The 27246-nt window shown below is 40.0% G+C and overlaps 1 protein-coding gene across 1 annotated transcript in view; it reads right to left on the bottom strand.

Moving 5' to 3' along the window:
* The window catches only part of rngtt (RNA guanylyltransferase and 5'-phosphatase), a 120809-nt gene extending 93611 nt beyond the window's left edge, over positions 1-27198 (bottom strand). The window contains exons 1-8 of the mRNA XM_082505232.1: positions 26764-27198; positions 24128-24237; positions 23943-24046; positions 23747-23835; positions 18425-18500; positions 15955-16204; positions 8318-8427; positions 6494-6595 (exon numbers count right to left, since the gene is read on the bottom strand). Of these exons, the coding sequence (XP_082361358.1) occupies positions 6494-6595; positions 8318-8427; positions 15955-16204; positions 18425-18500; positions 23747-23835; positions 23943-24046; positions 24128-24237; positions 26764-26827 (905 nt within the window). The 5' untranslated portion in view covers positions 26828-27198. The remainder of the gene's footprint in view (positions 1-6493; positions 6596-8317; positions 8428-15954; positions 16205-18424; positions 18501-23746; positions 23836-23942; positions 24047-24127; positions 24238-26763) is intronic.
* Positions 27199-27246: the final 48 nt, after the last annotated feature.

Below are 27246 nucleotides of genomic sequence, written 5' to 3'. Positions count from 1 at the left end.
CGCACAGCCCTATTCCAAACCAACTTCATTCTAAGCCAAAGACTAGAAAATATGGTGAAGCATATCTTCCCTCTGGCTTCACCTGCACAAGTGCCGAGGTAGGTCTCCCCTGCATAATTGGTTTTCCCTTCGTCGGGAGCACGCGCTGGGCTCTCCAAATCACGGACAAACAGTATCACACATTCTTGATTTTTAGTTCACAAACACTTCTTGTAATGACTAACTACTCATGACATTTTGGAGATGTTAGCTCTTTATACAGTAAAGTTAACACGGGATACAAATAATATCAGGCTGATCCTGCCACAATTTGTTCCCCCGGTTCAAATCCCGGACAAACAGTATCCCACAGCTGTTTATGTTTTTAAACCAATTTCCACAGAGAGGCATTTTTTGAAAAATGTATTGATATCAATGTTGATTACACAGGAAAAAAAAACAACTACACGTAAAATAATTACACCGTGACGCCTCTGCCTTTCTAAATAAAATGACAGTAAGTGTGTGTGTGTGTGTTTGTAAGCATGTAAAACCTGAAGATAGAGACAAAATACTGTCACTGTTAATCTGAATATCTGCCATTCTGCAATTCATCTCATGTAAACAATAACGTGGTGCACAGTGTGACGTGAAAAAAGGCACATACCTCTGACGTTGCGAGACGAACTCTGTATTCCTCGTCCACACGTAAACGGAAAAAAGGAGTTTTAAAAAATCTCAGTTTCCGGTGATTCGAAACGCCGTTTACATGTGGACGAAAGGTCCAAACGCATAGAAACAGCTGCGTTTTCAAAATACCCGTGTTGGTGTGGACGTAGTGTAAAGGAGTTAGTAGTTCATTTTCTTACTACCTGTAATTTATTGCAGATTACTTGTATTTACTTAATTGTTTACTAAATGTTTGAGGTGTGAAATAAACCGCATTGGAGCAAAATATGGGTGTGTGTGGTTGGAGGGTGTGTTTGTGCGTGCGTGCGTGCGGGTGGGGGACGCGAACATTTTTCTTGTCAAACAAAGGGGGGCCTAGTAAAAAAAGTTTGAGAACCACTGATGTAGGGGGTGCTGAGGACCAAAATGACCGGAGGGATTTCATACTAGTGATGTCACAGTATCAGAAATTTAGTAGTTAGTACCAATACCAGTAGAAATACATGCGTTTTTGACACCTAGTTAATTACTTACAATTATCATCCAACATAATGCAAAATTGCATATTTAATTGTTGCAAATGAATGTGTCAACAGCAAAGCAGTTCCATAATTTACTTTGCCTTTTGTACTAACGAGTCAAAGCAAAGCTACAAGTGTGTTGCATGGAAGTCAGAATTTCCAGGTTTCCGAGTCGGAATTCAATAGTTATCAGAATCAGAATACTTTATTAATCCCGAAGGAAATTAGTTATATCACCTCAAATCAGTGAAACAAATCTAGCTTCTCCAATTTTGCTACTGGAACGTGTTTAAATCGGGAGTGATGTCATTCCCAGCTCCAACATTTGACTTTTCCCCGTTTCAGTTCAATCTTATCCTTATAACACCGAAACAAAAAAACAGTTTAGGTACTATTTTGTAAGGTGAACAACAGGAGTGGGTAAAAAATGAAACAAAAAAAAATATACACTATTGTATCACTACACTTTGTTTGACAGTATTATATCAATACAAGGACACCACACATTAATATTTTGTTAAATACAATTATCTGCCACCACCACTCTGGGGTGAAGCCTTCTGAGGTAAATGGACCAAAGCATAGTGCAGCAGGTGCACTAGCTGCCATCTTCCATTTGTATTTTTTCCTGTGCTTGTGGACCTCCTTCTGCATCTTCTCCTTTTTTAGCATGTAACGGCAGACTAGATCCTTTTGTATGCTCCCTTCAGTTCCTGAAGAATTGCCATCTGGGTGCATATGCTGCCCACAACAACTACAGTACCAATAAATAAATAAAAAAGCTTATACAGTTGCAGACACATCCCCATTTCATACTGATGATCACCAAGGCAGGTACCACTGATCTTACAGCACATCATGGCAATTATATGACAAACAGATTAATGCTGTGTTACACTTGAAGTGGACAGCCAAAAATTTGAGATGCCAGTTGGAATTTTCAGCTGGAGTGCTCCCACATGAGTCAGATTTGCCACTCGATTGTTGGACAAGTCACAACAATCCCAGCTTTGCAATGCAAGAGTGGGATTGTTGGAATTGTAGAACTTGTAATCTGTACTCCCACTGTTGTGTATTTGTGACCACTACAACAATGATCCTCTACTCTAAATGGAACAACTGAATGACTACACCTTACTGGAGGCAAAGCTAGGTTTTCTGACTACTGCTACTGGAACAATATTGACTCAAGCATGGTAAAGAAATACAACAGACTCCAAGAACCAGCAAAGGAAGAATAAAACATTTTCATCACTGTCATGTCTACATTAAAACTTTGCAACTTCCTTTAACTGTTCATTAGATTATTCACACATTCAACTCTTCGTCAACAAGAAGCAAAACATTTAGCTCACTGCACTTGTGCAGAGAGAGGGGAAAGAAGCCAATAAACATTTACTTGTTTTTTGCCACATTTATTTTGAAGCCAGACTTGTCACACCAATTAAATTCATCAAGGACTAAGCCATGGCCCTGCTCTGCACCCTCTAGAAGACTCACAATCACAGTCCACTAATATTGTCCAGTCCAACCTACAGTCCAGATTCAATGAAGATCTACACTGTTGGAATTTAATAACACTGATTTAATAAAAAGAAGAAGAAAAATCTATTTCTCACCAAACCGCCTCTCCTCATCACTTCTTTTGTGTAAATTCAATTTCACACACAAAAGATAAACTTGTATGACACACATGGCTATTTACTGGATAAATTAAAAAGCACGGGCACTAATAAGGAAACATGATTTTCGATTGCTTTCATCCATCCCTTGGCTTTGGAGAATAAAGTAACATCAGAAGAGGCTGTTCCTCGCAAAGAGAACAAAAGCCTCTCTTTTCCAAGCGCAACTTTATTACTTGTATGTAGACCAAAGCGAAGACTGCGTTGTGAATATCCACAATGCTGCATGATCCTTTTACAAAAAACCCCATTGCTTTTGTCAGACGTACTGCATGCACCGTGTGTCAAAAAGACAACAATGATAAATAAAGAGAACTGCTGAAAAAGCACGAGAACCGCAAACAGCAGGCTGACGCTATGCTGACAACAAAGACCATCAAAGTCTACCATATCAAACCTTTTGCCGTGTAAATATGCTGTGGTTTGCATTCTGATGTTGTTCGCACACATGCGCATGCAAAACACGCACACACAAAGCAGGATGTGAATAAGAAATATGTATGTCTGTAGCCGAGTGTCAACAAGTTTCAAGAACTTGCAGGTATTCTAAAAGAAGCCAGAAAACATTTTATTTATATATTAACATAAGATGGGGCACATTGTTTACCACAACTCAAGAAATAGACATTAATTCATATGGCTGAAAAGTGACAACATTTTTATATCATACTTCTACACGAAACATCTCCAAGCTTCCTCTTTTACATGATGCCCCAATTGTTTGGAAAGCAGTCGCAGCGAAAAAACAGTAACTGAAAGGGAGCTGAATGTATTAGTCCAGGGGTGTCAAACTCAAATACACAGTGGGCCAAAATTCAAAACTGGAACAAAGTCGCGGGCTAACATTAATATTTATTGAAAAAAAAAAAATCTTCCTCCAGATATAAGAATGAATCTTTTCTTATGGACTCAAACAAGTTTTGCTGGAAAACTGAATATGGAACAAGCAAAGCTTAATACTAAACGATATATATATTAGCTGTATAATACCAGTAGGCCAGCTCTAATAGTAATTTGGTATGGCTTCGCGGGCCAAATGTAATTAGGCTGCGGGCCAGAGTTTGACACCTATGTATTAGGACAACCCAAACATGACAGTTGGACCTCCAGCACTCCAATTATACTAGGAGAGTTTAAGAAAGAGTTGACTGAGGTTAGAGGAAGTATGAAATCAAGACCAGATAAAGTGACTGGATCACACCAATTGAATTAGTCATCCCATTACAGCTAGGATTTAGAAATCACTTTCACTTCTAATCTAGCAAAGCACTGTCTGAATACAGCGTTGTATCACAGGAGGCTGTAACACAGCCCAAGCCAATATATGCTTTACCAAGACAGCAAGCTGCTGTTGCTCACCTCAACCTCAAACACACTATAGTTGAAGCTAAAGGTGTTATCTTGTATTTTTCCTTTTGTCAACAAACGCCATGAAAGACCAAAGTTATATGTGTCTGTGAATACTTTGTGACTTTCCTGTGACCTCAGTCAGAAGAATGTGTCTTGATCCTACTAGGGTAGAATCTGTTCCAACAGTCTACTATCTTTTTAACTAGGTCAAAACAAGCAAGCAAGCCACCCAAAGGATCTAAAAGAAGCAGTCAGCTGGATTATCTGCAGACTCTAAATGAACAAACAGCTCAGGAAAGTCGACGCTGTTAAAAATAAATCAATAAATAAATCAGGTGGTGTTGGAAATAAACTAGCAGAAGAATTTACTTTGTTTACCAACCCACTGGCCTAGAAATTTGCCATACATGGGATTAGAGCCCTCCACACTCACCCTGTGTTCCACAGTACTTACATCAACCATACAAAGCCAGATTCTGCAGTAAGACCACAGCACCGTCTGTGTAAAACTATCAACTCTAGATCACTGTGGTCACTGCTGTTTTCAGTATTTCTCAGACAAGAGTGAGCCATTTAGAACCACATGCACATGCAGATTAAGACATAATCAATTATGACAGTAACACATTATTAAAAAGGGCAAGCAATAGCAAAGTCAACCCTTAGATACTGTTCGGGTCAAATCTAACCAGTTTTGACATGCGACAGCAGTAAAAATGCCCTAAATTCATTATTTTGAAGTTAGCCAGAAAAAGTAGCCACAACATGTAACAATAAAAATTATTCTGAGTTAAATGAGGTTAAACACATGGGAATGCCATACATGCAAGCATTCCTCCCACTACTAATAGTGCAAATAGAATTAAATCATTATGGCTGGTTTTCATGTTTTTCCTCCCAAAACGAGTGTTGTAAGACATAAAAATACACTTTCCATTAATCATCTATTTATTAAATGTCATACATTCTAAATTCCTGTGTCCGACAGACAGGTATGTATCCATTGTATACTGATATGTAGTTTAACATTTGTTATTAGGGAATTCTTGGCCCAAGTCAAGACTGTACCGGACCAGACCATGAAGACATACTTCCTGATATTTCAGGAACTATGTCTAACAGATCCTTTATGAGTAACTATAATGCTTCAAAATGGGAAATTAAATACAAGGAAGAATGATCTCATTTTAGAGTTCATGTATAGTACAAAGATCAGACAATGTACCAATTTAATATTTGCTCCATCTTTTGGTTTGTTCATAGATTTTTGTAGCACACCTTTTATTTCACCAGTTGAAGTTTTTATCATGCACATTTCCCCAAGATGGATTTTCCCACCTTCTTTGATTATTTTAAATATTATTTCAAGCAATATGTCCTCTGGATTTAAAAATGTAAAAAGTATTTTACCATTTTTAAATTGCTAAATTTGAGGAGAAGGTGGTGCATTATATCCTCAATATATCCTGTGCTTGAGTGGTGACTCATAGCATACGGAGCCTCTATCTGCATCTGTTTTTCACAACTGAAAAAAATATCAGGTTACTTTTCAAAATCAAGTGCTGGAGGGAAATAAGGTGACAGACGAGAGCCAGAGGCAGCAGAGGAAGAGGTCAGTGTCCCTCTTCAGTCAAACGTCAGAGCAGAGCTGAACAACAATTTCAAGATGTTCTGAAAATAATGGAAGCTGATTACACACATTAGCGGGATCTTGGTCAGAGGCCAAATCTGTACTCTGCTAGTCTCTCTCTTAGGGGAAACTAAAGCACCGATATGTAAAATTCTTTAAAATGACTGCAGTCATTAAATATTCACCAGCACACTGCACATTTGCACCAGCGAGGGAAACAGGGCTTCACAGCGGACTACCAGAATACTAACACTTCTTTTTCCCTCAGCACTGGCTTTACGTAACAGAGAGATAAAACAAAAGAAAAACAACAAATTCAACCTAAAATGTGACCAGACAGAAGAAGTGCCCCATGCTCTCTCTTTTATATGGGGTAAGAGACTGGAGTCAGTAATCCTGTTCAGGTTATATGAAGGTAATTATGCAGGGAACATCACTGATATCAAAGAGCACTCCTGCTGATTAGCCATGTAAAATCACTGTAATTAAAACCTAATGAGAACGAGCATCTCTGATGGACAACTCTGAAGGACATAAACTTACGGTATGCCTACTGACACAAAAGAAAACCCATTGAACTTTGAACACAATGAAGTTAGAGACACACAGTCTCATACCTGTACTGACACATGAAGACAAGCAGTCATTTCTCATAAACTCACCGCGTGCCGTCGGCTTTCCAGCTGACTTTGTATGGATTCTGCTCGAGGAAACGCAAATTTTGCCTATCCATGGACACAGGCTGCGCACCAGGAAAACCAGACCTGCAAAAACAGCAACAACAGCCCTTACATGTGTGCCTGATCTTCAGCCTGGCTCTAAACACAGCTTAGAAGATTTTTGGTTGGCTGTTTCGGTAAGCTTACGAAATGTCACATTTATTCCATTCAGGATCTTCTATTAATGATCAGGGAGTCAAGTCTTTTCTAGCACATCCCAAAGATTTTCAGTGGGGTTAAAAATAATGTCTCATGCTCTCTGAACGAGTCCTTTGCAATTTAAATCCTGACATCATCACCTTGGACTATGCCTGTGCCATCGGGAAGGGGGAAAAAAAAAAAAAAATCAGAGCAAACTTGGTGGTTCAGTATACCCAGGTAGTCAGCTGTCCTAATTTCTTTTGGGCTTAACCTCGACCTGACTAACCCCAGATCATAACACCACCATGCACAGGCTTGTATGGTAGGCACAAGACATGATGGGTGCATGTTTAAATATTTAAGCTCACTAGCAAACTAAAGCCTTTTTTGATTTAGCTTCAGTTTTTTTGTTGTTTTTTTTAAGCTGCGCTGCCGTTTAGTCCCAATCCTTCTTTGCAGAATGCATGCGAAAATACTATCACATTTCTTCACTCTCAAACATAGTCATACGTTTTACTATTGGTGCTTATGATGACATGATTTCAAACTCTTAAATCCTCTCCAACCACATAATGCCTTGGAGAGTTCTTAACCCCATTTTAGTAGTTTCAGCAATATCCCTTGTTGTTTTTGTTTTGTTTTTTTCCTTGAAGCAAACCAATAATTAGACTCTTCTGAAAGGAGATATCGCATGGTTGTGAAAACAATGTCTTAATACACGGTTGTTTAGAAAGCGAATCATTGCATCAGTTAGGGTTACATCACCTGTTGCCAGCCAAAACATGAATCACTGCAGGAGTCACCCAGAAGAAGCCTCTTACCTTTGCCTAATTACAGTGGTGACTTTTTTTGGCCAGGCAGTGTAATATGCATACATATGATAGGATACCAACAGGCAGCTGGCAAACCTAATAGTTCTCTCATCAGTTCAAAGAGAACAAGCTGATAATTGCAAATACATCTGAACTATTTGTCTTGAATATTCAATATATTACAGCTGGGATGCAACACTGACATATAACCTCTGACAGAGTCAGTCAAATCTATTGTTTAACTCAAGACCATTGGAAGACATTTTTTACAGAGTTTTTGTGCGCACAAACACAGGTTCCCAAAAACAAATATAATCTCTGCAAAAGCAACTGGATGCATTAAAGAAACACCTCTCAGACACTTTACTTAAGTCATAACATAGTTTATGACAACCTAGTGCACTAAGAGAACAACAACTAACTTTGGCGCTACACACTGAAAAACTTCCTAAACTATAAATATGTGAGGATTTTAGTATATTAGCAAACAAAGACATAACAAAAATAATTTTAACAGCAGGCCATGGAAATCGCAGCATGGGCTGTTTTCTTGCGCTGTGACAAGTCACTGCAGTCGAGCTGATGCTCTGCAATTTCATTAAAAAAGCTGCAGCGGCATATTTCTCCAGAATAGCAACATCTATTCCTGACTTTGCCGCCTGTCAGAGAGTGTAAAGATTTTTTTCTCTGGAAAAAAAAGGTGATTTAAGACAAATGAGTCACTCATAGCACAGTACAGTACACCCACACATGTGTAAACAGACACACACACTTTCCCAGAGGAAAATAAGAAAGGTAAAAGGAAGGTTCTTACTTGTCCCACTCGGCCATCTCCTGGCACATTCTTTGGATCTCGCCTAACTTGGGTTGTATGGTGACCTGTGTGACGCCTTTCACATTGACACCTTCAAGAAATACTGCACCCTGGGAAGATAAAAGAAGAAAAGCAGAAGGCTAAACTTGGAATGAATTTTAAGAAACATTTATTCCCTCCTACACAGAGAAGAAAAACACATTGAGTACCGGTGATACTTTTCCAAACAGCTGCCTCTTTGTTTTATGAATCCCTGTGCGAGACAACAGGTACAAATATTAAAACTCCTGCTTTCACTCCTCTCTATTTTGAATGTTATTTTCACTTTAATTATTTCAAGAATCCGCATCTCACTCTGGATCAACCCCCTTTTCCCAGTATGAGTGATGGAAACAGATGCAAGGTTTTTCCTGGCTCAATGTAAGCCTGTGGGGGTTGACTACACACTCAAGCACAAGTGTTCTGCATAAAGATATGGCAAAAGGTCTGTGTTACCTTATTTATGAGAAATCTGCAATTCCCGGTTATTTCTAGGGAGCTCATGAACAAAATGCTTGATATCACAAAACCATGTGATGATGAAGGTTTGTGCTACACGCTTTAATAAATAGAAAATACTATTTAGTATACTAATACATTATAAATTATGATTTCTGTTCTGTAGTCTGACAACACAGTATCCAAGGACCTATTAAGAAACTGAAGGGTAAAAAAAATACAAATATAAAGGAAAATATTTATTTATTAGTATTACTATTTAATGTGCACGTTTTTCACTTCAGCTCGGTTGCTCATACACAACTTTTCACCTTGTGTATGAGCTTCTCCCTGTATAAAGCTAATTACTCACCTTTAAATCTAGGAGGGACAATGTGCATTTCATATTAGGGCTACTGCACATATACATATATTTATCATCTATTCTAGACTCTTGATACGTTCACACCAGATGATCTTCTAATGACCTTGTAAAGGTGAAGTGAATCAGAGTACAGGACATCAGAAACTAAAGTTAAATCAGCATTTTTTATTTTTATTTTTTTTAAAGGCTTGTCTAATATCACATATAATAGTCATGTGTTTATAAGATCTTGCCTTCTTTCTCCTTTATTTTGCTTTGGTACCTCTGTGCTCTCCTCATTTCTTCTAAGGCTCTTCCAATAATAATGTGTATGTGTTAGTCCCCGTAGGGAAATTACTCCTCTGCATTTAACCCATTCACCCAGTCAAGCAGTGGGCAGCCACCAATGCAGCGGCCGGGGAGCAGTGTGTAGGGACAGTACCTTGCTCAGGGGTACCTCAGGGTGGCCGTTCAGTGGAGTCGAACCCCTGACCTTCCGATCATGGGGCAACCACTCTACCTACTGAGCTATCCCTGCCCCCCCAAAAAATTAAACAATTAAAAGGAAGTTCTTCTATTAGGGAACACCAGTTTGTTGGGGCATTCACAAAAATTCTGTAAAGTCTTTACATTACAACAAGTTTCTTGAGACAACTACGTCTAGGCAGATTTCTTGTAGGACAAGTAATTTTTTCCCTTGTTGTCTCCTGACTGGCTCTGTAAGTATGCTGTACCAGGCAGCTCTGCTCTCGACTGGTCAAAGTAAGCCTGTAATGGACAGATGGTTAATATGGTCCAATATTTTGCCATATATTATTTTATTTTTAGTGTCTGCCTTTTTCCCCCCACACTGTTCCCAAAGATAACTTCCCAGATGGGTCTGTGTAAAAAACCATCTGCGCGTCAGGATGTCTCATATTTCACTCAAAAAAGTCTCTGCGAAAGTTCTTTGAATTTCTGATTGGGTAAAAGGAATTTAAAAACTGCCTTTTAAAAGTTTAAAAATCCAATCAAGTCCAAAACAAACAAAAATACAGTGGGGCAAAAAAGTATTTAGTCAGCCACCGATTGTGCAAGTTCCCCCACTTAAAATGATGACAGAGGTCAGTAATTTGCACCAGAGGTACACTTCAACTGTGAGAGACAGAATGTGAAGAAAAAATCCATGAATTCACATGGTAGGATTTGTAAAGAATTTATTCTGGACCTCGCCTGTGCTGTATCATATTCTCAAATATTAGATTTGGCCCCATTCAGGTTGTCAGTGAGCTCTGTGTGCAATAAAAGTAATAAACAGATGTTCTGCTGTTGTAATCTGAACAAATGTTTCACACCAATAAATATGTTTTTAATACTTTCCACCATACAAGTGCCGCTTCTGTCTTTTCATTGCCTCTACACTGGCTGCTACTCGTGTTGTTTCACCATTTAGATTTAGGCTTCTTATACAGTCACTTCCTTGAAGTACTCTGAAGCATTAGATCAATGTAAACAGAAGGAAAAACTGATTACAAGCAAGAGGAGATGATTCAAGGTTTCTAATTTCTCAGAATGGCACTGATGAATACTATACATTAACACTGGCAGGCAGCTTTTATCTAATCAAAATTACACCTCTGTCAGCAGCTGAGAAAATGGAAAGTGTAATTTTCTCTAAATTTAAGCATCAGATTTATTGGATTCAGCAACAGACTTACAGGATTATTGTTGTCTCCTGACTGGCTCTGTAAGTATGCTGTACCAGGCAGCTCTGCTCTCGACTGGTCAAAGTAAGCCTGTAATGGACAGATGGTTAATATGGTCCAATATTTTGCCATATATTATTTTATTTTTAGTGTCTGCCTTTTTCCCCCCACACTGTTCCCAAAGATAACTTCCCAGATGGGTCTGTGTAAAAAACCATCTGCGCGTCAGGATGTCTCATATTTCACTCAAAAAAGTCTCTGCGAAAGTTCTTTGAATTTCTGATTGGGTAAAAGGAATTTAAAAACTGCCTTTTAAAAGTTTAAAAATCCAATCAAGTCCAAAACAAACAAAAATACAGTGGGGCAAAAAAGTATTTAGTCAGCCACCGATTGTGCAAGTTCCCCCACTTAAAATGATGACAGAGGTCAGTAATTTGCACCAGAGGTACACTTCAACTGTGAGAGACAGAATGTGAAGAAAAAATCCATGAATTCACATGGTAGGATTTGTAAAGAATTTATTCGTAAATTAGGGTGGAAAATAAGTATTTGGTCACCTCAAACATGGAAAATCTCTGGCTCTCACAGACCTGTAACGTCCTCTGTAAGACGCTTTTCTGTCCCCCACTCGTTACCTGTATGAATGGCACCTGTTTGAACTCATCATCTGTATAAAAGACACCTGTCCACAGCCTCAAACAGTCAGACTCCAAACTCCGCCATGGCCAAGACCAAAGAGCTTTCGAAGGACACCAGGAAAAGTATTGTAGACCTGCACCAGACTGGGAAGAGTGAATCTACAATAGGCAAGCAGCTTGGTGTGAAAAAATCAACTGTGGGAGCAATCATCAGAAAATGGAAGACATACAAGACCACTGATAATCTCCCTCGATCTGGGGCTCCACGCAAGATCTCATCCCGTGGGGTCAAAATGATCATGAGAACGGTGAGCAAAGATCCCAGAACCACACGGGGGGACCTGGTGAATGACCTGCAGAGAGCTGGGACCAAAGTAACAAAGGTCACCATCAGTAACACACTACAACGGCAGGGAATCAAATCCCGCAGTGCCAGACGTGTTCCGCTGCTGAAGCCAGTGCATGTCCAGGCCCGTCTGAAGTTTGCCAGAGAGCACATGGATGATACAGCAGAGGATTGGGAGAATGTCATGTGGTCAGATGAAACCAAAGTAGAACTTTTTGGTATAAACTCAACTCGTCCTGTTTGGAGGAAGACGAATACTGAGTTGCATCCCAAGAACACCATACCTACTGTGAAGCATGGGGGTGGAAACATCATGCTATGGGGCTGTTTTTCTGCCAAGGGGACAGGACGACTGATCCGTGTTAAGGACAGAATGAATGGGGCCATGTATCGTGAGATTTTGAGCCAAAACCTCCTTCCATCAGTGAGAACTTTGAAGATGAAACGAGGCTGGGTCTTCCAACATGACAATGATCCAAAACACACCGCCCGGGCAACAAAGGAGTGGCTCCGTAAGAAGCATTTGAAAGTCCTGGAGTGGCCTAGCCAGTCTCCAGACCTCAACCCCATAGAAAATCTGTGGCGGGAGTTGAAAGTCCGTGGTGCTCGGCGACAGCCCCAAAACATCACTGCTCTCGAGAAGATCTGCATGGAGGAATGGGCCAAAATACCAGCTACTGTGTGTGCAAACCTGGTAAAGACCTATAGTAAACGTTTGACCTCTGTTATTGCCAACAAAGGTTATGTTACAAAGTATTGATTTGTATTTTTGTTATTGACCAAATACTTATTTTCCACCCTGATTTACAAATAAATTCTTTACAAATCCTACCATGTGGATTCATGGATTTTTTTTTTCACATTCTGTCTCTCACAGTTGAAGTGTACCTCTGGTGCAAATTACTGACCTCTGTCATCATTTTAGGTGGGGGAACTTGCACAATTGGTGGCTGACTAAATACTTTTTTGCCCCACTGTAAGTGAAGCACATTTGAGTTGATGAAGACTTTAAATTGGACTGGACACAAAGTTAATCAATGAGTGAAAGAAGTGGAATTAGGTTTGAGCTACAATTGGAAAATTATTTGATTTGAGCTCATTTTTATGAACAAACACTTGTTTGTTCTGGCACAGATTTGTAGGTTTGTAACGCCCTGCTATCAGACACAAAACTTACTTTATAATACTTTATACTCGGGAGTAAGCAAACATTTTGTTTTCAAAGTTAATGTGTTAGAAGCAGGACAAATGAGCAAGCATAAAGATTTTCTTATGCAGATCATGTGAGGAGTTTCCAGTCTGCAGTGGTCACTATCTATCAAAAATGCTCCAAGGAAGAAACAATGATGAGGAAGAATTAACAGTACTGAAAAAGCCAATCACAGTAGCTGTTGGCTCCATTCACACAAAGTGTATTTACATTTCTAGCGAGGTCTAGCAGGTCAGGACATGTTGTATGGTTTCAGAAGAATTTGCCGTTATAACTTGCATATTGTGAAGATTTAACTCTTTGAGATAAAGACGCTACAATAATACAGAGAAAACCAACAATCAAATCGCCTCGCCTTTGAGCAAGCACTTTGGCGACAGTGGGAAGGAAAAAAATCTCTTTTAACAGGAAGAAACTTCCATTAGCACCAGGCTCAGAGGCATTAGTCTGCCGCAACTGGTTGGAAGCGTTAAGAAGTTGTCAAAATACGGTGGTAAAAAAAATGTAGTAAAAACAATCAGACTGTAATGCAAAAACGGAAGGGGGCCGGGGACTGGTGAGTGTCAGGATGAGACAAGGAACATCCACGAATACATCACAAAGATGGCCCCAACTGACAGCGTGCTCAGTGAATACCTCAGGCAGCAGAAACCCAAGAAAGTGGAGGAAGGCGAGGAACCATCATGGAAGGACAGGCCCCTGCACGTATGTACCACTGGCAGATAGAGGTGGCTGATATCCAGAAATCCTACCAGTGGCTGGACAAAGCTGGACTGAAAGACAGCACAGAGGCACTAATCATGGCAGCAAGGGAACAAGCACTGAGCACAAGATCCATTGAGGCTGGGGTCTATCACACCAGGCAAGACCCCAGGTGCAGGCTGTGTAAAGATGCTCCAGAGACAATCCAGCAAATAACAGCAGGGTGCAAGATGCTAGCAGGCAAGGCATACATGGAACGCCATAACCAAGTGGCCGGCATAGTGTACAGGAACATCTGTGCCGAGTATAACCTGGAAGTCCCGAGGTCAAAATGGGAGACGCCTCCAAGGGTGATGGAGAATGACCGAGCTAAGATCCTGTGGGACTTCCAGATACAGACGGGCAAAATGGTGGTGGCTAACCAACCGGACATAGTGGTGGTAGACAAACAGAAGAAGACGGCCGTAGTGATCGATGTAGCGGTTCCGAATGACAGCAACATCAGGAAGAAGGAACACGAGAAGCTCGAGAAATACCAAGGGCTCAGAGAAGAGCTCGAGAGGATGTGGAGGGTGAAGGTGATGGTGGTCCCCGTGGTAATCGCAGCACTAGGTGCGGTGACTCCCAAGCTAGGCGAGTGGCTCCAGCAGATCCCGGGAACAACAGCGGAGATCTCTGTCCAGAAGAGCGCAGTCCTGGGAACAGCTAAGATACTGCGCAGGACCCTCAAGCTCCCAGGCCTCTGGTAGAGGACCCGAGCTTGAAGGATTGACCGCCCACAAGGGCGAGTGGGGATTTATATATATATATATATATAATGTTTCCTCTGAAAGTTGATATATTTTAACAGTAATTACCTGCCTTCCCTTAAGGAAGTATTTTCTCTGATTTAAGATCAGCTATATATCCATGCTACTTCTTAAGTGCATAGGAGACAGGAATCTAATTTAACCTTCTCCTTAGAAGTCTTTGACCTAAGTGAGGAAACTTTACTAACAGCTGGAGACTGTAGGTCTTGTTCTGCTCTGCACCCACAGTGAATCTGGCATTGAGGCACATGAATAGATTCTCCACCTGCCTCAGGTTCTGCTTGGGATAACGTTCTGACTTGCAGAACAGAACTCCTGTTTCCAGCGGCACTCCCAAGACAGTGCAGTTGGACGTGTCCAACCGTGGGAAGAGATCCTCTCTGAATCTCCGAGGAAGAAACTGAATAATCATCAAGAACCAAAACAACAACTACTTGGCCAGGGAGCCATCTGGTAAAGAAAAAGCAAGACAGATACAACCAGGGACAGCAAGGAAGCAGCAAATGATTTTTTTTTAAACATAGGAATGTGGGTGTGAGGGGTGCGGTTCTTCTGGAAAACTGACTCTGGATTATGGGTCTCTATAAAAACATGCCAAAATGAGTCACCAAATATCCTTAAGTGGCTCACCCATTAAAATCTACATATAGAGAAACTGTGGAAATGTTTTATCCTTCGAAATATCTTCCTGATCATGATAGGTACATAGCTGCCGACTAGTCTGACTGCGAAGCCGGCCACTCAACCAAGAGACAGTATACTGTTCCTCCTCTCTCCTCTGGACCTCGCCTGTGCTGTATCATATTCTCAAATATTAGATTTGGCCCCATTCAGGTTGTCAGTGAGCTCTGTGTGCAATAAAAGTAATAAACAGATGTTCTGCTGTTGTAATCTGAACAAATGTTTCACACCAATAAATATGTTTTTAATACTTTCCACCATACAAGTGCCGCTTCTGTCTTTTCATTGCCTCTACACTGGCTGCTACTCGTGTTGTTTCACCATTTAGATTTAGGCTTCTTATACAGTCACTTCCTTGAAGTACTCTGAAGCATTAGATCAATGTAAACAGAAGGAAAAACTGATTACAAGCAAGAGGAGATGATTCAAGGTTTCTAATTTCTCAGAATGGCACTGATGAATACTATACATTAACACTGGCAGGCAGCTTTTATCTAATCAAAATTACACCTCTGTCAGCAGCTGAGAAAATGGAAAGTGTAATTTTCTCTAAATTTAAGCATCAGATTTATTGGATTCAGCAACAGACTTACAGGATTATTATATACTTGTGCCTCTTAAAAAGGGAGGCCTCCCCGTAGACCCAAAAATCACCCAGTCACGCAGCAAAGGGATCAACATATTTTCTACTTAAGAGTCCATTTCCTGGAACACAGAGGACTTACCAGTTTTATCTTCTCTTTCTTCCGCTTGCCGGGCGCCGACCCAGAGGAGCTGGGGCCCGACTCCTGGCCAACCGCGTTGCCGTCGTCGTCCACGTCCCCGTCGTCGTCGTCAAAGCACCATTCTGGCAGCTCGGGGGCAGGTGGTGCGCCCTCCCCGTCACCATAGCGACGGAAAAGCTCTTTGAGGTAGTCTCCCTTGTAGATCCCCGGGGCCCGAGCCTGGGCAAAAGCAGCCACCGCTGCCTCGATGCTGATAAGAACAAATAACAGAGACAGGACTTTTTTTTTTTTTTTAAAAACCTTCAGACTAGTTTCAAGTTGACCAAACGATCATGAAAGTGGGTGAAAGATATGGGTATATAGATGATTTTCTGTACAATAAGTGGACCTTTTACATGGTGTAGAGGCACTATCTTTATACCAGGGTGTCTAAAGCAGAAGCTCCCATGAAACCAAAGGGAAACAAAAAGAATGAAATATTTAATTTGCTTTATTTTCCTTAATGTTATGATCATTTAGTGTCTCTTAACTTCTATCTACAACTAGACTTCAGTATGTGTGAGAGAGGGGTGGAGTAGAACAAGCATAAAAGAGAAGATAGTGAGCTGACTTTAACCAAGAACAAATGTTTCTAAACGAGTGTCTGTCTAAAACCCATGATGGAGGGACGCCAACCAACTGCCTTGACTCAGCAGCAGCAGCAGCAGCTGAACCACGCGACAAAAACCGGAGGCCACATCGTTTCAAAGGCGGGGATGGAGGAACACTTAAAAACAACAGTCACATTTGCAGAATAACACAAACTAAAAATAATTTAATGCAATAGGAAAAAAAAAAAAAAGGAAAAAAAAAGCTGTATAGGAGATTATTGCTACCACTTTAAATGAAATGTCAAACCGCATTTGCAATAAGTCGAGACAAAAAAAGAAAATACACTTTTCTTGAAGTAAACATGCTTGTAAGCTGAAAACAAAATATATTCAATCGTTTCAAGTTTGAAAGACCTTTCAACACAGAAAGAGCAGTTTGATTGTTAAACACTTCTACACGTGTTTAAACTGTTATTGGGCGTATGAAAACTCGTGCTCACCTTGTACTCACTTAAAACCATCAAAAATCTAAAAAGCATAAAGATATTTTTTACAAGTTTCTTACTTGCAGTTGAAAACTAGGGAAGCAGATATTCTAATGATCAAATTGTAATTGAATCCACTTTACAGGAGCATTTGCTGGTGTCAGGTTCTAAAAGGGGAGCTTAATCTATCTGATTCCGAGATTAAAGCTGTTAAATTTGTCACGTGACACAGTTAAATATGAAATTTATTGAAGCAAATAATAGTGACCTTGAAACACAATAAAGCAGGCTGTGTAATGCTTGGATTTGACAAAAACATCCATCTGTATATTACTGTATACTAGTATTCTATTGCACATATTGTAAATCTTATTCCTCTGTCTCTCTTGCTGCATTGAGCATGTGTATGACAAAAGAATTTCCCTCGGGATAAATAAAGTTCTTATCTTATTCAATGCAGAAGCTTCAAATAGCTGAAAATTAAGCAGGTCTGATTCTGACCTGTGTGCCTAGACGGGAGGTTGAGGGACTGCATGCCAACTATTCTGACTAAAGGTGAAGGAGAACTGCCAGATTATTGTCTGTTCTCAAGAACAATCTCTGCTAGGAATAAAAATTTTAAGGTGACTGTGGAGAAAAAAAATCATTTTTTCTCAACTCAGAATTAAACCTGCTTTTACAAGAAATAAAACTGCATTATTTACCAGACAGTAGACATTCCTGCATAAAGTTATTATGTGCATTTAATCACAGAATAAGCATGCTAATACTGTACCATTTACTGTGCACTAAATATGCCATGTCATTTTCCCTTCGGATATAGTAATTTTTTCCCAGAGGAAAAAATAAATAAATTTGAAGCCATTTAACATTACGTGTGGTAATACGCATTAAAAAGGCCCATTGTTGTTACTTATCTTCCAACACGTAATAGTGGATGACAGCTGTAAATGTTCTCAGGATATTCATTTCACAGGAAGTAGTGGGCGGTGGGAGGGTGTTTATCCAGCCTCCATGTCTGCAGCTTCCAGGGATTCTGCTATCACAGACTGCTGCTCCACCTCTAACAAAAGATGCATCCTCACCCCTCCTGCTCAGCTGCTCTAAATTATTTATCTCGGCTGCTCGGTCACTCAAAACCAGCCAGCCTCTTTGTAAAGCTTTATTTAGACTAGTAGTGACAGAGTAACCTTTCTTGCAGTCACACACATGCTGAGAAGAAGATGGGAATATCAGCTTAAAAAATAAAAAATACTGATACGGCTGGGAGAGTGAAACCAGAGTAACACTGGTGGGTGCTCCATGTTGTAGGGTTTGTGTTGTCATGCAAGACGACTGAAGATTGTGAGACTGCCCTCCCAGCAGTGCAAGTGATTGAAGCGTGTCAGCCCTTACCTCCAGTCCATCTTCTCCACCAGGTACGCACATATCAGAAAGCCTGTCCGGTTGAAGCCATGCGTGCAGTGAACACCTTCAGGAGAGAGAAAGAAAAAAGAAATATGCAAACCTTTCAAAAAACTCCACCTCAAGTTTACACAATATATTGTTTTGTTGTTTTTCTGTCCCTATTGTTTTCACATAAATAATAGATTTACATTTATTTTTTAACGATGAATAGTGTTCTTATTTCCATTTCACGCAGCTTGCCAATTTATTGGATGTGTGTGCCGTCACCTCAATTTACGCTCAATCAATTCAACGTGGCAATTATGAACGAGACCCCCTTATTTCAACAAACGAGCCATTGGGCACAATTTCATCCAATGTAACATCTTTCACATCAATAAACCCAGCTCGCCTTTGAGATATACTGCGGCTGACTGGATGTTTTGAGGAGGGGCATCAAGTCACACACAAAGGACTCACAGGCAGATCCTTTTCTCCTTAGAGGGGGGTCCTGCCTTTATACCTACATCAAAAAATCTGACACCAGCCATTGCACGCACAGAAAAGACCCAGGGATTGATGAAACATTCAGGGATTGGAACGAGCATGAGAAAAAAACAACAACAAAAACACAAGGAGAGAAAATTCTGCTCTTTCAGAAGAAAAGATTCTGGAAAGGAAACCCTCCACAAAAGCACTCTGAAGCTTGTAGTCATATCTCACAAAAACCCTCCTAATTTGCGACGAACTGACATTTATTCAGACGAGATCCCTTCAGCAGGTGCACAGCAGGATTAAAAAAAAAATAAAAAATACATATAAAATGAAACCTGACTCGCATGTTTCCCAATATATTAGGATGTTTGCCTGGCAACGGCAGCAATAAAGAAATCACATTTAACAGACCAATTGTCTAATTTGGACGTGTGCACTGTGGAGAAAACAAAGCATAATCACCAGCTGGCTAAAGGCAGGAGATTGCTGGGATGACATTCACACATTCTGCTCTGATGTTCGAGCAGTCTGATTTAAAAGTCGGGCAGCAGTTACAAGTTAAGAGCAAATCTGGACAGGATGAGGTGTAAGAGAGCACCCTGCTGCCAGTAGCATAAAAGTGCAGCGACGTTACCCCGTCTTCGGCCGGTAAGTACCCCCTAGGCTAACCTTCAGGCAAAGGACATTACAGACCAATACCACTACAATAGAAGGCGCTAACTTTTTTTTTTTTTAATTCCCCACTAAAAACATTTACATGACAATTGAGGATATCATGTGTGCCACTAGAACACTCCAAAGACTTCAAATAAAGCAATGGGCAAACTATTTTTTATGTAAATGTAAAATGCAGCAAGGTGTTTCGGCACAACTATAAACACAGGCCTGATACCGATATGCATGCACTAAGCCATTATCAGCCAGTATCAGTGTAAGCCTAATTTAAAGGCGAAGCAAGGTGCTCCTTTCTTGTGCATGTGTTTAACCCATTAACTATGCCTATACTCAGCTTGTAACTAAACCCATAATAACTTAATTTGTCACAACCTGCATTAGAAATTAGAATAGCTTGTTTTGAGCTCATAATAACAAGCTGAAGAGCTACAGGGAAAAATAATAATAATCTAGTTCGAGAAAAAAAAAAAAGGGGGGGGGGGGACAGTGGAAATAACCTTCCCACACACCAGCATCTACATCGCTCCCTTTTAGATCAAATCTATTTAGCCAAGGTGCTCATTGATATTCCTTCACCTATAAATCACCTACACAGTGTTCACTGGGAGATGAGTGTTGTTTGCGATATGCAACTCCTCCACAAGCTGACAAAATAGTGACTTGCACAGGACTGCATATTTTAAAAATGTGCAAAGACACTCTGTGTGAGGGCTGAACATGGTGCTACTGTGCAGACATCAGAAGAGCACTAGTTGTACTGGGAGGCTGTTTGATATTTGACATGAGTGTATGAAAGTGTTTGCTGAAATTTTAAACAGTGAAAATATATTCTGACAAGACCTCGCTCCAATTTGCGTTTAACCAATCCTGGAGTAAGGCTGCCCTCTGCTGGACACAAAAGCTAACGTTACCAATCAGCCAATCACACAACACCAATTCAATGAATTTAGTGTATGTAATGATCAAGATGAGTCATTGACGCCTAAACTGAGCTGAAGAAAGATGATTCTAGTGAATTTGAACGTGGCGTGGCTGATGGTGCCTGACGGACTACTTTGAGTATTTCAGAAACTGCTTATCTAGGGGAATTTCCCCGTCCAGCTGTCTTTAGAGTTTATGGTCTGAAACAGATCAACTATGCTGTCAGCAGCAGCTCACTGGCCAAAATGCCTTGTTTATGTCAGAGGACAGTGCTTCAAGCTAATGTGAAGGCAACAGTAGCTCAAATAACCACTAACTATGCATGCAAAAGAACATCTCTGAACACACAACATTGCAAACACCAAAGCAACTGAAAACCTCGCACAGCTTAACACCAACGATGCACCTGAGTATTGTTGCTGACCATGTCCATCCCTTTGTAACTATAGTGTACTCATCTTCTGACGGCTGCTTCCAATAATAATAATAATAATAATAATAATATGCCACGTCATAAAGCTCAAATCCTTTGGAAGTTCAAAAATTTAACTGTACTCAAATTCCCTCCACAGTCACCAGATATTGATCCAATTGAGCACCTTTGGGATGTGGTGGAAAGAGAGATTTGCATCAGTGAGGCAGTCCAAAATTTTCCAGCAGCTGTGTAATGCTAACATTTTAACTTGGACCAAAAAAAAGAAAGAAAAAAATAATCAACTAAAAAAGGCAATTCAGAAGGCAAAAAAGGGGATCTAACCCAGTACTACCAAGGTATGCCTAATATAGTGATCATTTAGTGCAAAGGCAGTTCTTCCAAAAGCAAACTTTTCTATTGAGAGTATGCGTATGAATTTAGAAGCTGCAACACGATACAGATCTTCATTCTCTTCCTAAGCCTAGGCATCAGCATAATGATCAACCACGCTTATATCAGAGAATCAAAGCAAAAACAGCAGTTTCTTTGAAGTTTACAACCCACAAGCCACGAATAAAATTATTTTTAAGAAGTAACAATAAACAAGATTGAATGTACATACGCAAGAATATGATCAATATGTTAAAATATAAGAGCTAGAAATGATAAATAACAGTGTTCTGTAATGTACGAGTAAACTATGTTGATGTCTACTTTTAAGGGGTGTAGCAAAGTTTTTGCAGTAGTATTATAATGACATAGCACTAAACTCTTAAAAAAAAAAAAAAAAACTTACAAGGACACAGTGACACTTTATTCTTTACTGCAAAATAAAAGTGGCAGTGTAAATGAAGCAGAAGGTCTCTATGTACTTTAAATGTGGGTTTTTGAAATGATGTTCAGGCATTAAGATTCATACTGACTGGGATAAGTCATAGCCAGAATTTGATTACTGCTGAAGCAAAGCTGTTACAACTGTCTGACTAAATTACACACAGTGCAAACTCATTTACAGCACCAGATGTTTTTACACTTAAAGTCTATTTCTGTCTCATTTCATATCCTTCTGTGTGCAGAGGTGATAAACACAGTACTTAATGGGTTCCAGTCACACTGGCACATCTGATATCTTAATAAATGAAAAACAGACACACTCAGAGGCTTCTCTTGGCCAAATACTCAGCTTCTGGTATCATTTTAGTCAGAGAGAAAATACTGTTAAACCTGAATAATTTTCCACAAATAAGTAAACAGTAGTGGTGCAACGGATCACGGTTGATCCGTAATCCAAACCGATCCCACTCCACGGTTCGGCACGCACGTGATCCGAAGATTCGAAAAAGAAGAAAAAAAGTTTGTGTATGGTGCGCGTGGTCAGTCTGTCAAGCGATAGCTATGGTCAGCGCTAGCGGTCCAAGTGGAGGAGCAGAGGAGTTTGGGGTATTTAAGCAGCCCTTTGCTACCTAAGCCGACCGGGCTAAAGCTATTACAAAAGCTATTGGGGTGTTTAGCTGCAGACAGGAGGCCGTATTCTGTTGTGCAAAACAAGGGTTTTAAACTAGTCAACGCGTTAGTTGACGCATTGGCGCTGTGCAGCCCCACGCACGGGGCGGTCCGCAGTAACTAGCTAACAGAGATTTGCCGCGTTAATGCAGTTATGGCATTAACGTCATTTTAACGAGATTTACGCTGACAGCACTAGTTTAAACTATGATGAAGGTGCTTGAGCCACGCTATGACATCCCATCGCGCGTCCACTTTAGTGACAAGATCGCTCCAAGCATGTATGAACAGGAAAAGTTTAAAGTTATGGCTGAGCTGTCCCAGGCATCTTCTGTTGCCCTAACTAAAAGTGGGTGGACCTCCAGGGCAACGGAAAGCTACGTGACCGTGACCGCTCATTATATCACAGCGGCGTGGTAGATAGAAAGCCCTGTACTGCCCTATATTGCACCTTAATTTGTTTTTATATAATTGCGTGGAATGAGTCTTGAGTTGAATGTTTTTTGATAGGCAAAAAAATACTTAAATAAGTAAATGACGAGTTAAATTTTTGTCTTCTTTTTTTTCTGCTGATCCGAAAATTGATCCGATCTGTGACGAAAAAAAACATGATCCAATCCGAACCGTGAGACTTTTGATCCGTAGCACCACTAATAAACAGGATCCAACATTATAATATATGAAAAATGTAAAGTGACACAACAAATAAAGTAACCAGGGATACTTTGTGCAAAGTGTTTAAAGATAGTGTGCTAAAGAGTTGGTTAGGTTTTTATAATATGCATCTGTTTGTTTCCCATAGGGTTGGTCGATTGGACGAATATATCGACTATCGACGATAGGTTGAGCCTATGGTCAATAGTTTTTACAAGGGCGATTTATTTATCTATTTATTTGCCCATGAGTAAGTTTGCTAATAATGATGGAGCTAATAGTAGCAGTCAACAGAAAAGAAAAGTGCTGTTTTAACAGGACTCTCTTTCATCGGCGAGCAAATGCACCCTCCTCAGAGTGCGCCCAAATGCTGATGGAGCTGCAGAAGCTGGTGATAGCCTAGATTGCTGGTTGGAAAATTTTTACATATCGCCCAACCCTAGTTTCCCAGGCACAAAAGAGCAAATAGATATTGGGGAAAGCAAAGCAAATGAACCCTGGCATTCTCATTAGCTACCTGCTAAATTGTTACTTTGCTGTCGGCAATGATCAGTACAACTTTTACTCTTCCTGTTACAATAGCAAACTTTGGGAGGTATACCTTCTGCTGGTGTACCTTAGATTCAAAAGTGCACCTAGTCTGTCAATTAGATTGGTGAAATACTCGCCTATCAAATCTGTGGGATTCTTCTCATTGAAGTGTTCACAGAGCCTGATGAACATCTCAGTGGTCTCTTCTGAAGGACACTCCCCATGGCTAAAAAGGTACAGGATGACATTAGTATTCAAAACACATTAGCATCCACAGTTCTGCAAAATGATGAATTTGGACAGTTAATTTGTGACAATGCTTTTTAATCTTACCCCTTACACTGAAGCTTCATATATTTTATCCCTTCTTTTTCAATTTCACTGCGGTCATAAAAGCGAGTCGTGTTCGTCAAGTCTACGAGCAAACCCATTTTCACCTGAGGAGGAGAGAAATGGGCACTGTGAGGGAAGGTTTTCTGTGCCACTTTAATACTTATGTCCTTGCTGAGGGTACTTACCTTTAGACTTTTTAAATAGTTGGACAGCATGCTCGGATTGAACCTGTTCTCCTCTGCAACTTGGTCATCATATCTGGGACCTAACATCGTTTTCATTGGCAGGAATTTCTCTAGGAAGGAGAAATGTAATGAATGAAACAAAAAATCCTGCAGTATTCTAGTATTAAAACTCTTCTTGTAAACTAATCTTGTATGAGCAGGGACAGCAGCTTTGTCCCTAATTTAATGACTAGTTTTTAGGGTTACGGCTAAGAGTCTAACTTCATACAAAGTCAAATCTACAAATTCAGATAAATCAATAAAAATAAAAATAAAATCACTGACTAAGTATTTGTCAAGGTCACATTCAATTAAGCATTAGACAGCACCCCAAGTGCATTTGTTTTGTAAAGAACTTGGTTAATAGCCAATAAAACTGTGGATCCATTTGTGTAAACTACACAGAATTTCTTAGAATAAAAGCCTGGATTAAAAAGTGCCACCAACTCCAGCTGTGCCTTTAAACACAGCATCTGTGTAAACTGTTGCACTGTTATAAAGTTGAGGCGGAGAGGAGACAAGCCTGCAATTGCAGGTTTTACAGAAATGTCTCAACATCACATAACTGTAATGATAACAATGATGAATGGGCGAAATGAAACAGTAACACCAATACTTTTGTATAAAGTGTTAACAAGACAGCCTTGCATCACTTAAGACTGGGAACTTAGACTTGCACTGTCCAACTTTGACCTTATAACTTCCTTCTACTTATGTTGGGCTGTTATTTTGACAGTTGTACATTGCAATAAGGAATACATATAGGAACAGATCTATATCCACAGTCCATACTGGCATTCGTATCAACACAGTTTTATCCACATCTATCCTTTCAAGCTATTAATACAGAACAGAATGTAGTAAAAGTTGCACACATTCCCAAAGTCTGTTACTGACCACTGAATTATTTAGGATATCCCCAGGGTGGCTGTGGCTACAATGTAGCTTACCATCACCAGTGTGTGAATGGGTGGATGACTGGTGTAAAGCGTTTTGGGGTCCTTAGGGACTAGTAAAGCACTATACAAATACAGGCCATTTACCATTTATTTAGGATATACTCAGGCTGTCTATCACTGACCAGTCCCAGGAAACACTGGTACACTTTTAGCTATGAAGCACAGTTGTCCACCTGTCTGTCTTTGCTCCAAGACACTACACTCCAAGAAGCAGCTCCTTTCCTTAACCTCAATGACATTTTCATCAATGTCAAGGAAAAGAAGCTGGGAGGTAGTTTTAAAGATACCCCAACTGTACAGCATTTCTCTCCCTCATGCTCTTGATCCACATTTTTTTGCCTGGCTTAGGTTTTACAGAGGCAACATTACAACTCAGACACTTTTCTAAATTCTGGCTTTTAATGAAGGACTCCGAGGTTAAAGAAAGAACGTCATTGTCCATCTCTTGCAGGTTAACAAGTCTTTCACAGAAAACATCAAGTGACCACAGACTTACAAGCCACGCAGATTTGTGCAATATGATGATATCAGTCGCAACTAAAATTAAATCCAGCTACAGTCAGTTAAAACATCTAATAACTGTATGAAACTGGTGGAAGGTGAATTCTCCGATACTTTGGTTCATTTTTTTTCTCAGTTATTTTTGGATCTTAAAAGAAACCTGAAGCTCAAAAACAGATGTAGCAGCTGATGGGTGCATACCTAAGATAAAGATAAGAGAAGATTTTATTGATCCCACGGCGGGGAAATGTGTGCATTACCACAGCTCAGGTACAGATAGCAGAAGAATACAAAGACTATACCAGAATAACACCAAAATACCTACTGGAAATCATAGTATTATCAGACAAAAACAGCAATTGCAATAACAGTTAAGAGTTTATAGATTATAAAAAGCAAAAGAGAAAGAAAGGTGGCATTCAAATACATTAAAAAAATAAAATGCTTCTCGTGCTAAACGCCTCTCAGCATTAGTAATGTGTCACACACGTATGCTCGCCGTGAGCTCCTCAAGCCATAGCCCCGGTTTGTTTGGACACGTGATTCTTTAACGGTGAAGCATACCAACTTAGCAGCACTTTTCTGAAGCTCTTTTTAAAACTTTTTCTTTTAAAACCAATGGACTACCATACGTTGTGTTTGTTCAACATTAAAGTCACCCTAAACGCTGAAAAGAAGCGAAAAACATTGCTAAATAGTTACCGTTAGCGACCTAGCAAAAAGAGCGCGCACGAATACAGTGTCAGAGAAATTTCCATTAAAAATATGCCAAAATTAAGTTAATTCCATATAAATACCAAAAGAACAAACCCTTTTAACTAAATCAAGCTTACAAAATATGTTGACGTCATTCAATGAAATCGGCGCTTTGATTTACACTTCATTTAAAAGATAACGCATTCATTTTTACAACAGAGAAACAGAGCTTAAATATGTGGTAATCTTTCTGTACTTACAGACCGAACATGGACCAACACAGCCCATTACTGCTACTTAAATCTGACAGTCTAAAATAATAAATAACTGATATATATCAGGCAACAAGCATCACAGCAACACAACTGAACGAAGCTAACTAGTAGCAATAGCTTCATCTGGTAAATAAAACACTATTCTCTTAGTTAAATTCATACTAACCTGCCACAAGTTGCCCTCTTCTAGGACAATTGCGCCATCGAGGAGGAGGTCCGTTATTTGACATGTTGAGTTGAGGTTGGTAATATCTAAAAGCCTCTAATATCAATAACCCCGTTGCTTGATGCTGCTTCTCTCCCCCACAGCAGATGCTGGGTAGATATTCACCCGAGCACTGCGGACTCAGGGCCCTTTAGCTCCTAATTCAGGAGAATCAGCCAGCAAGTTTAAGCCCGGTTAACCTTCTGACAGACTAGGAGGCATTTTACACGAAACGCAGGCTGTTCCGATCCACTGCAGATCAGCCTCTGAAGAAATTCAGCTATCTTTTTCATTTGTCTACCATAAATCTAGGTTTTTAGCAATCAGCTAGCAACACCTCAGTGAGCCTTCTTCTTCTTCTTCTACTGGTATTTTTATACGGCGGCAAATCGTATCCGTGCATTATCGCCACCCTTTGGACTGAAATGGTTGCTGCAGCAGCTT

Source organism: Aulonocara stuartgranti (assembly GCF_965226115.1).
Source record: "Aulonocara stuartgranti genome assembly, chromosome: 15".
Classification (NCBI taxonomy): domain Eukaryota; kingdom Metazoa; phylum Chordata; class Actinopteri; order Cichliformes; family Cichlidae; genus Aulonocara; species Aulonocara stuartgranti.
Note: the sequence above shows the minus strand (reverse complement) of the source record. Positions and strands in the feature narration are given on the sequence as shown.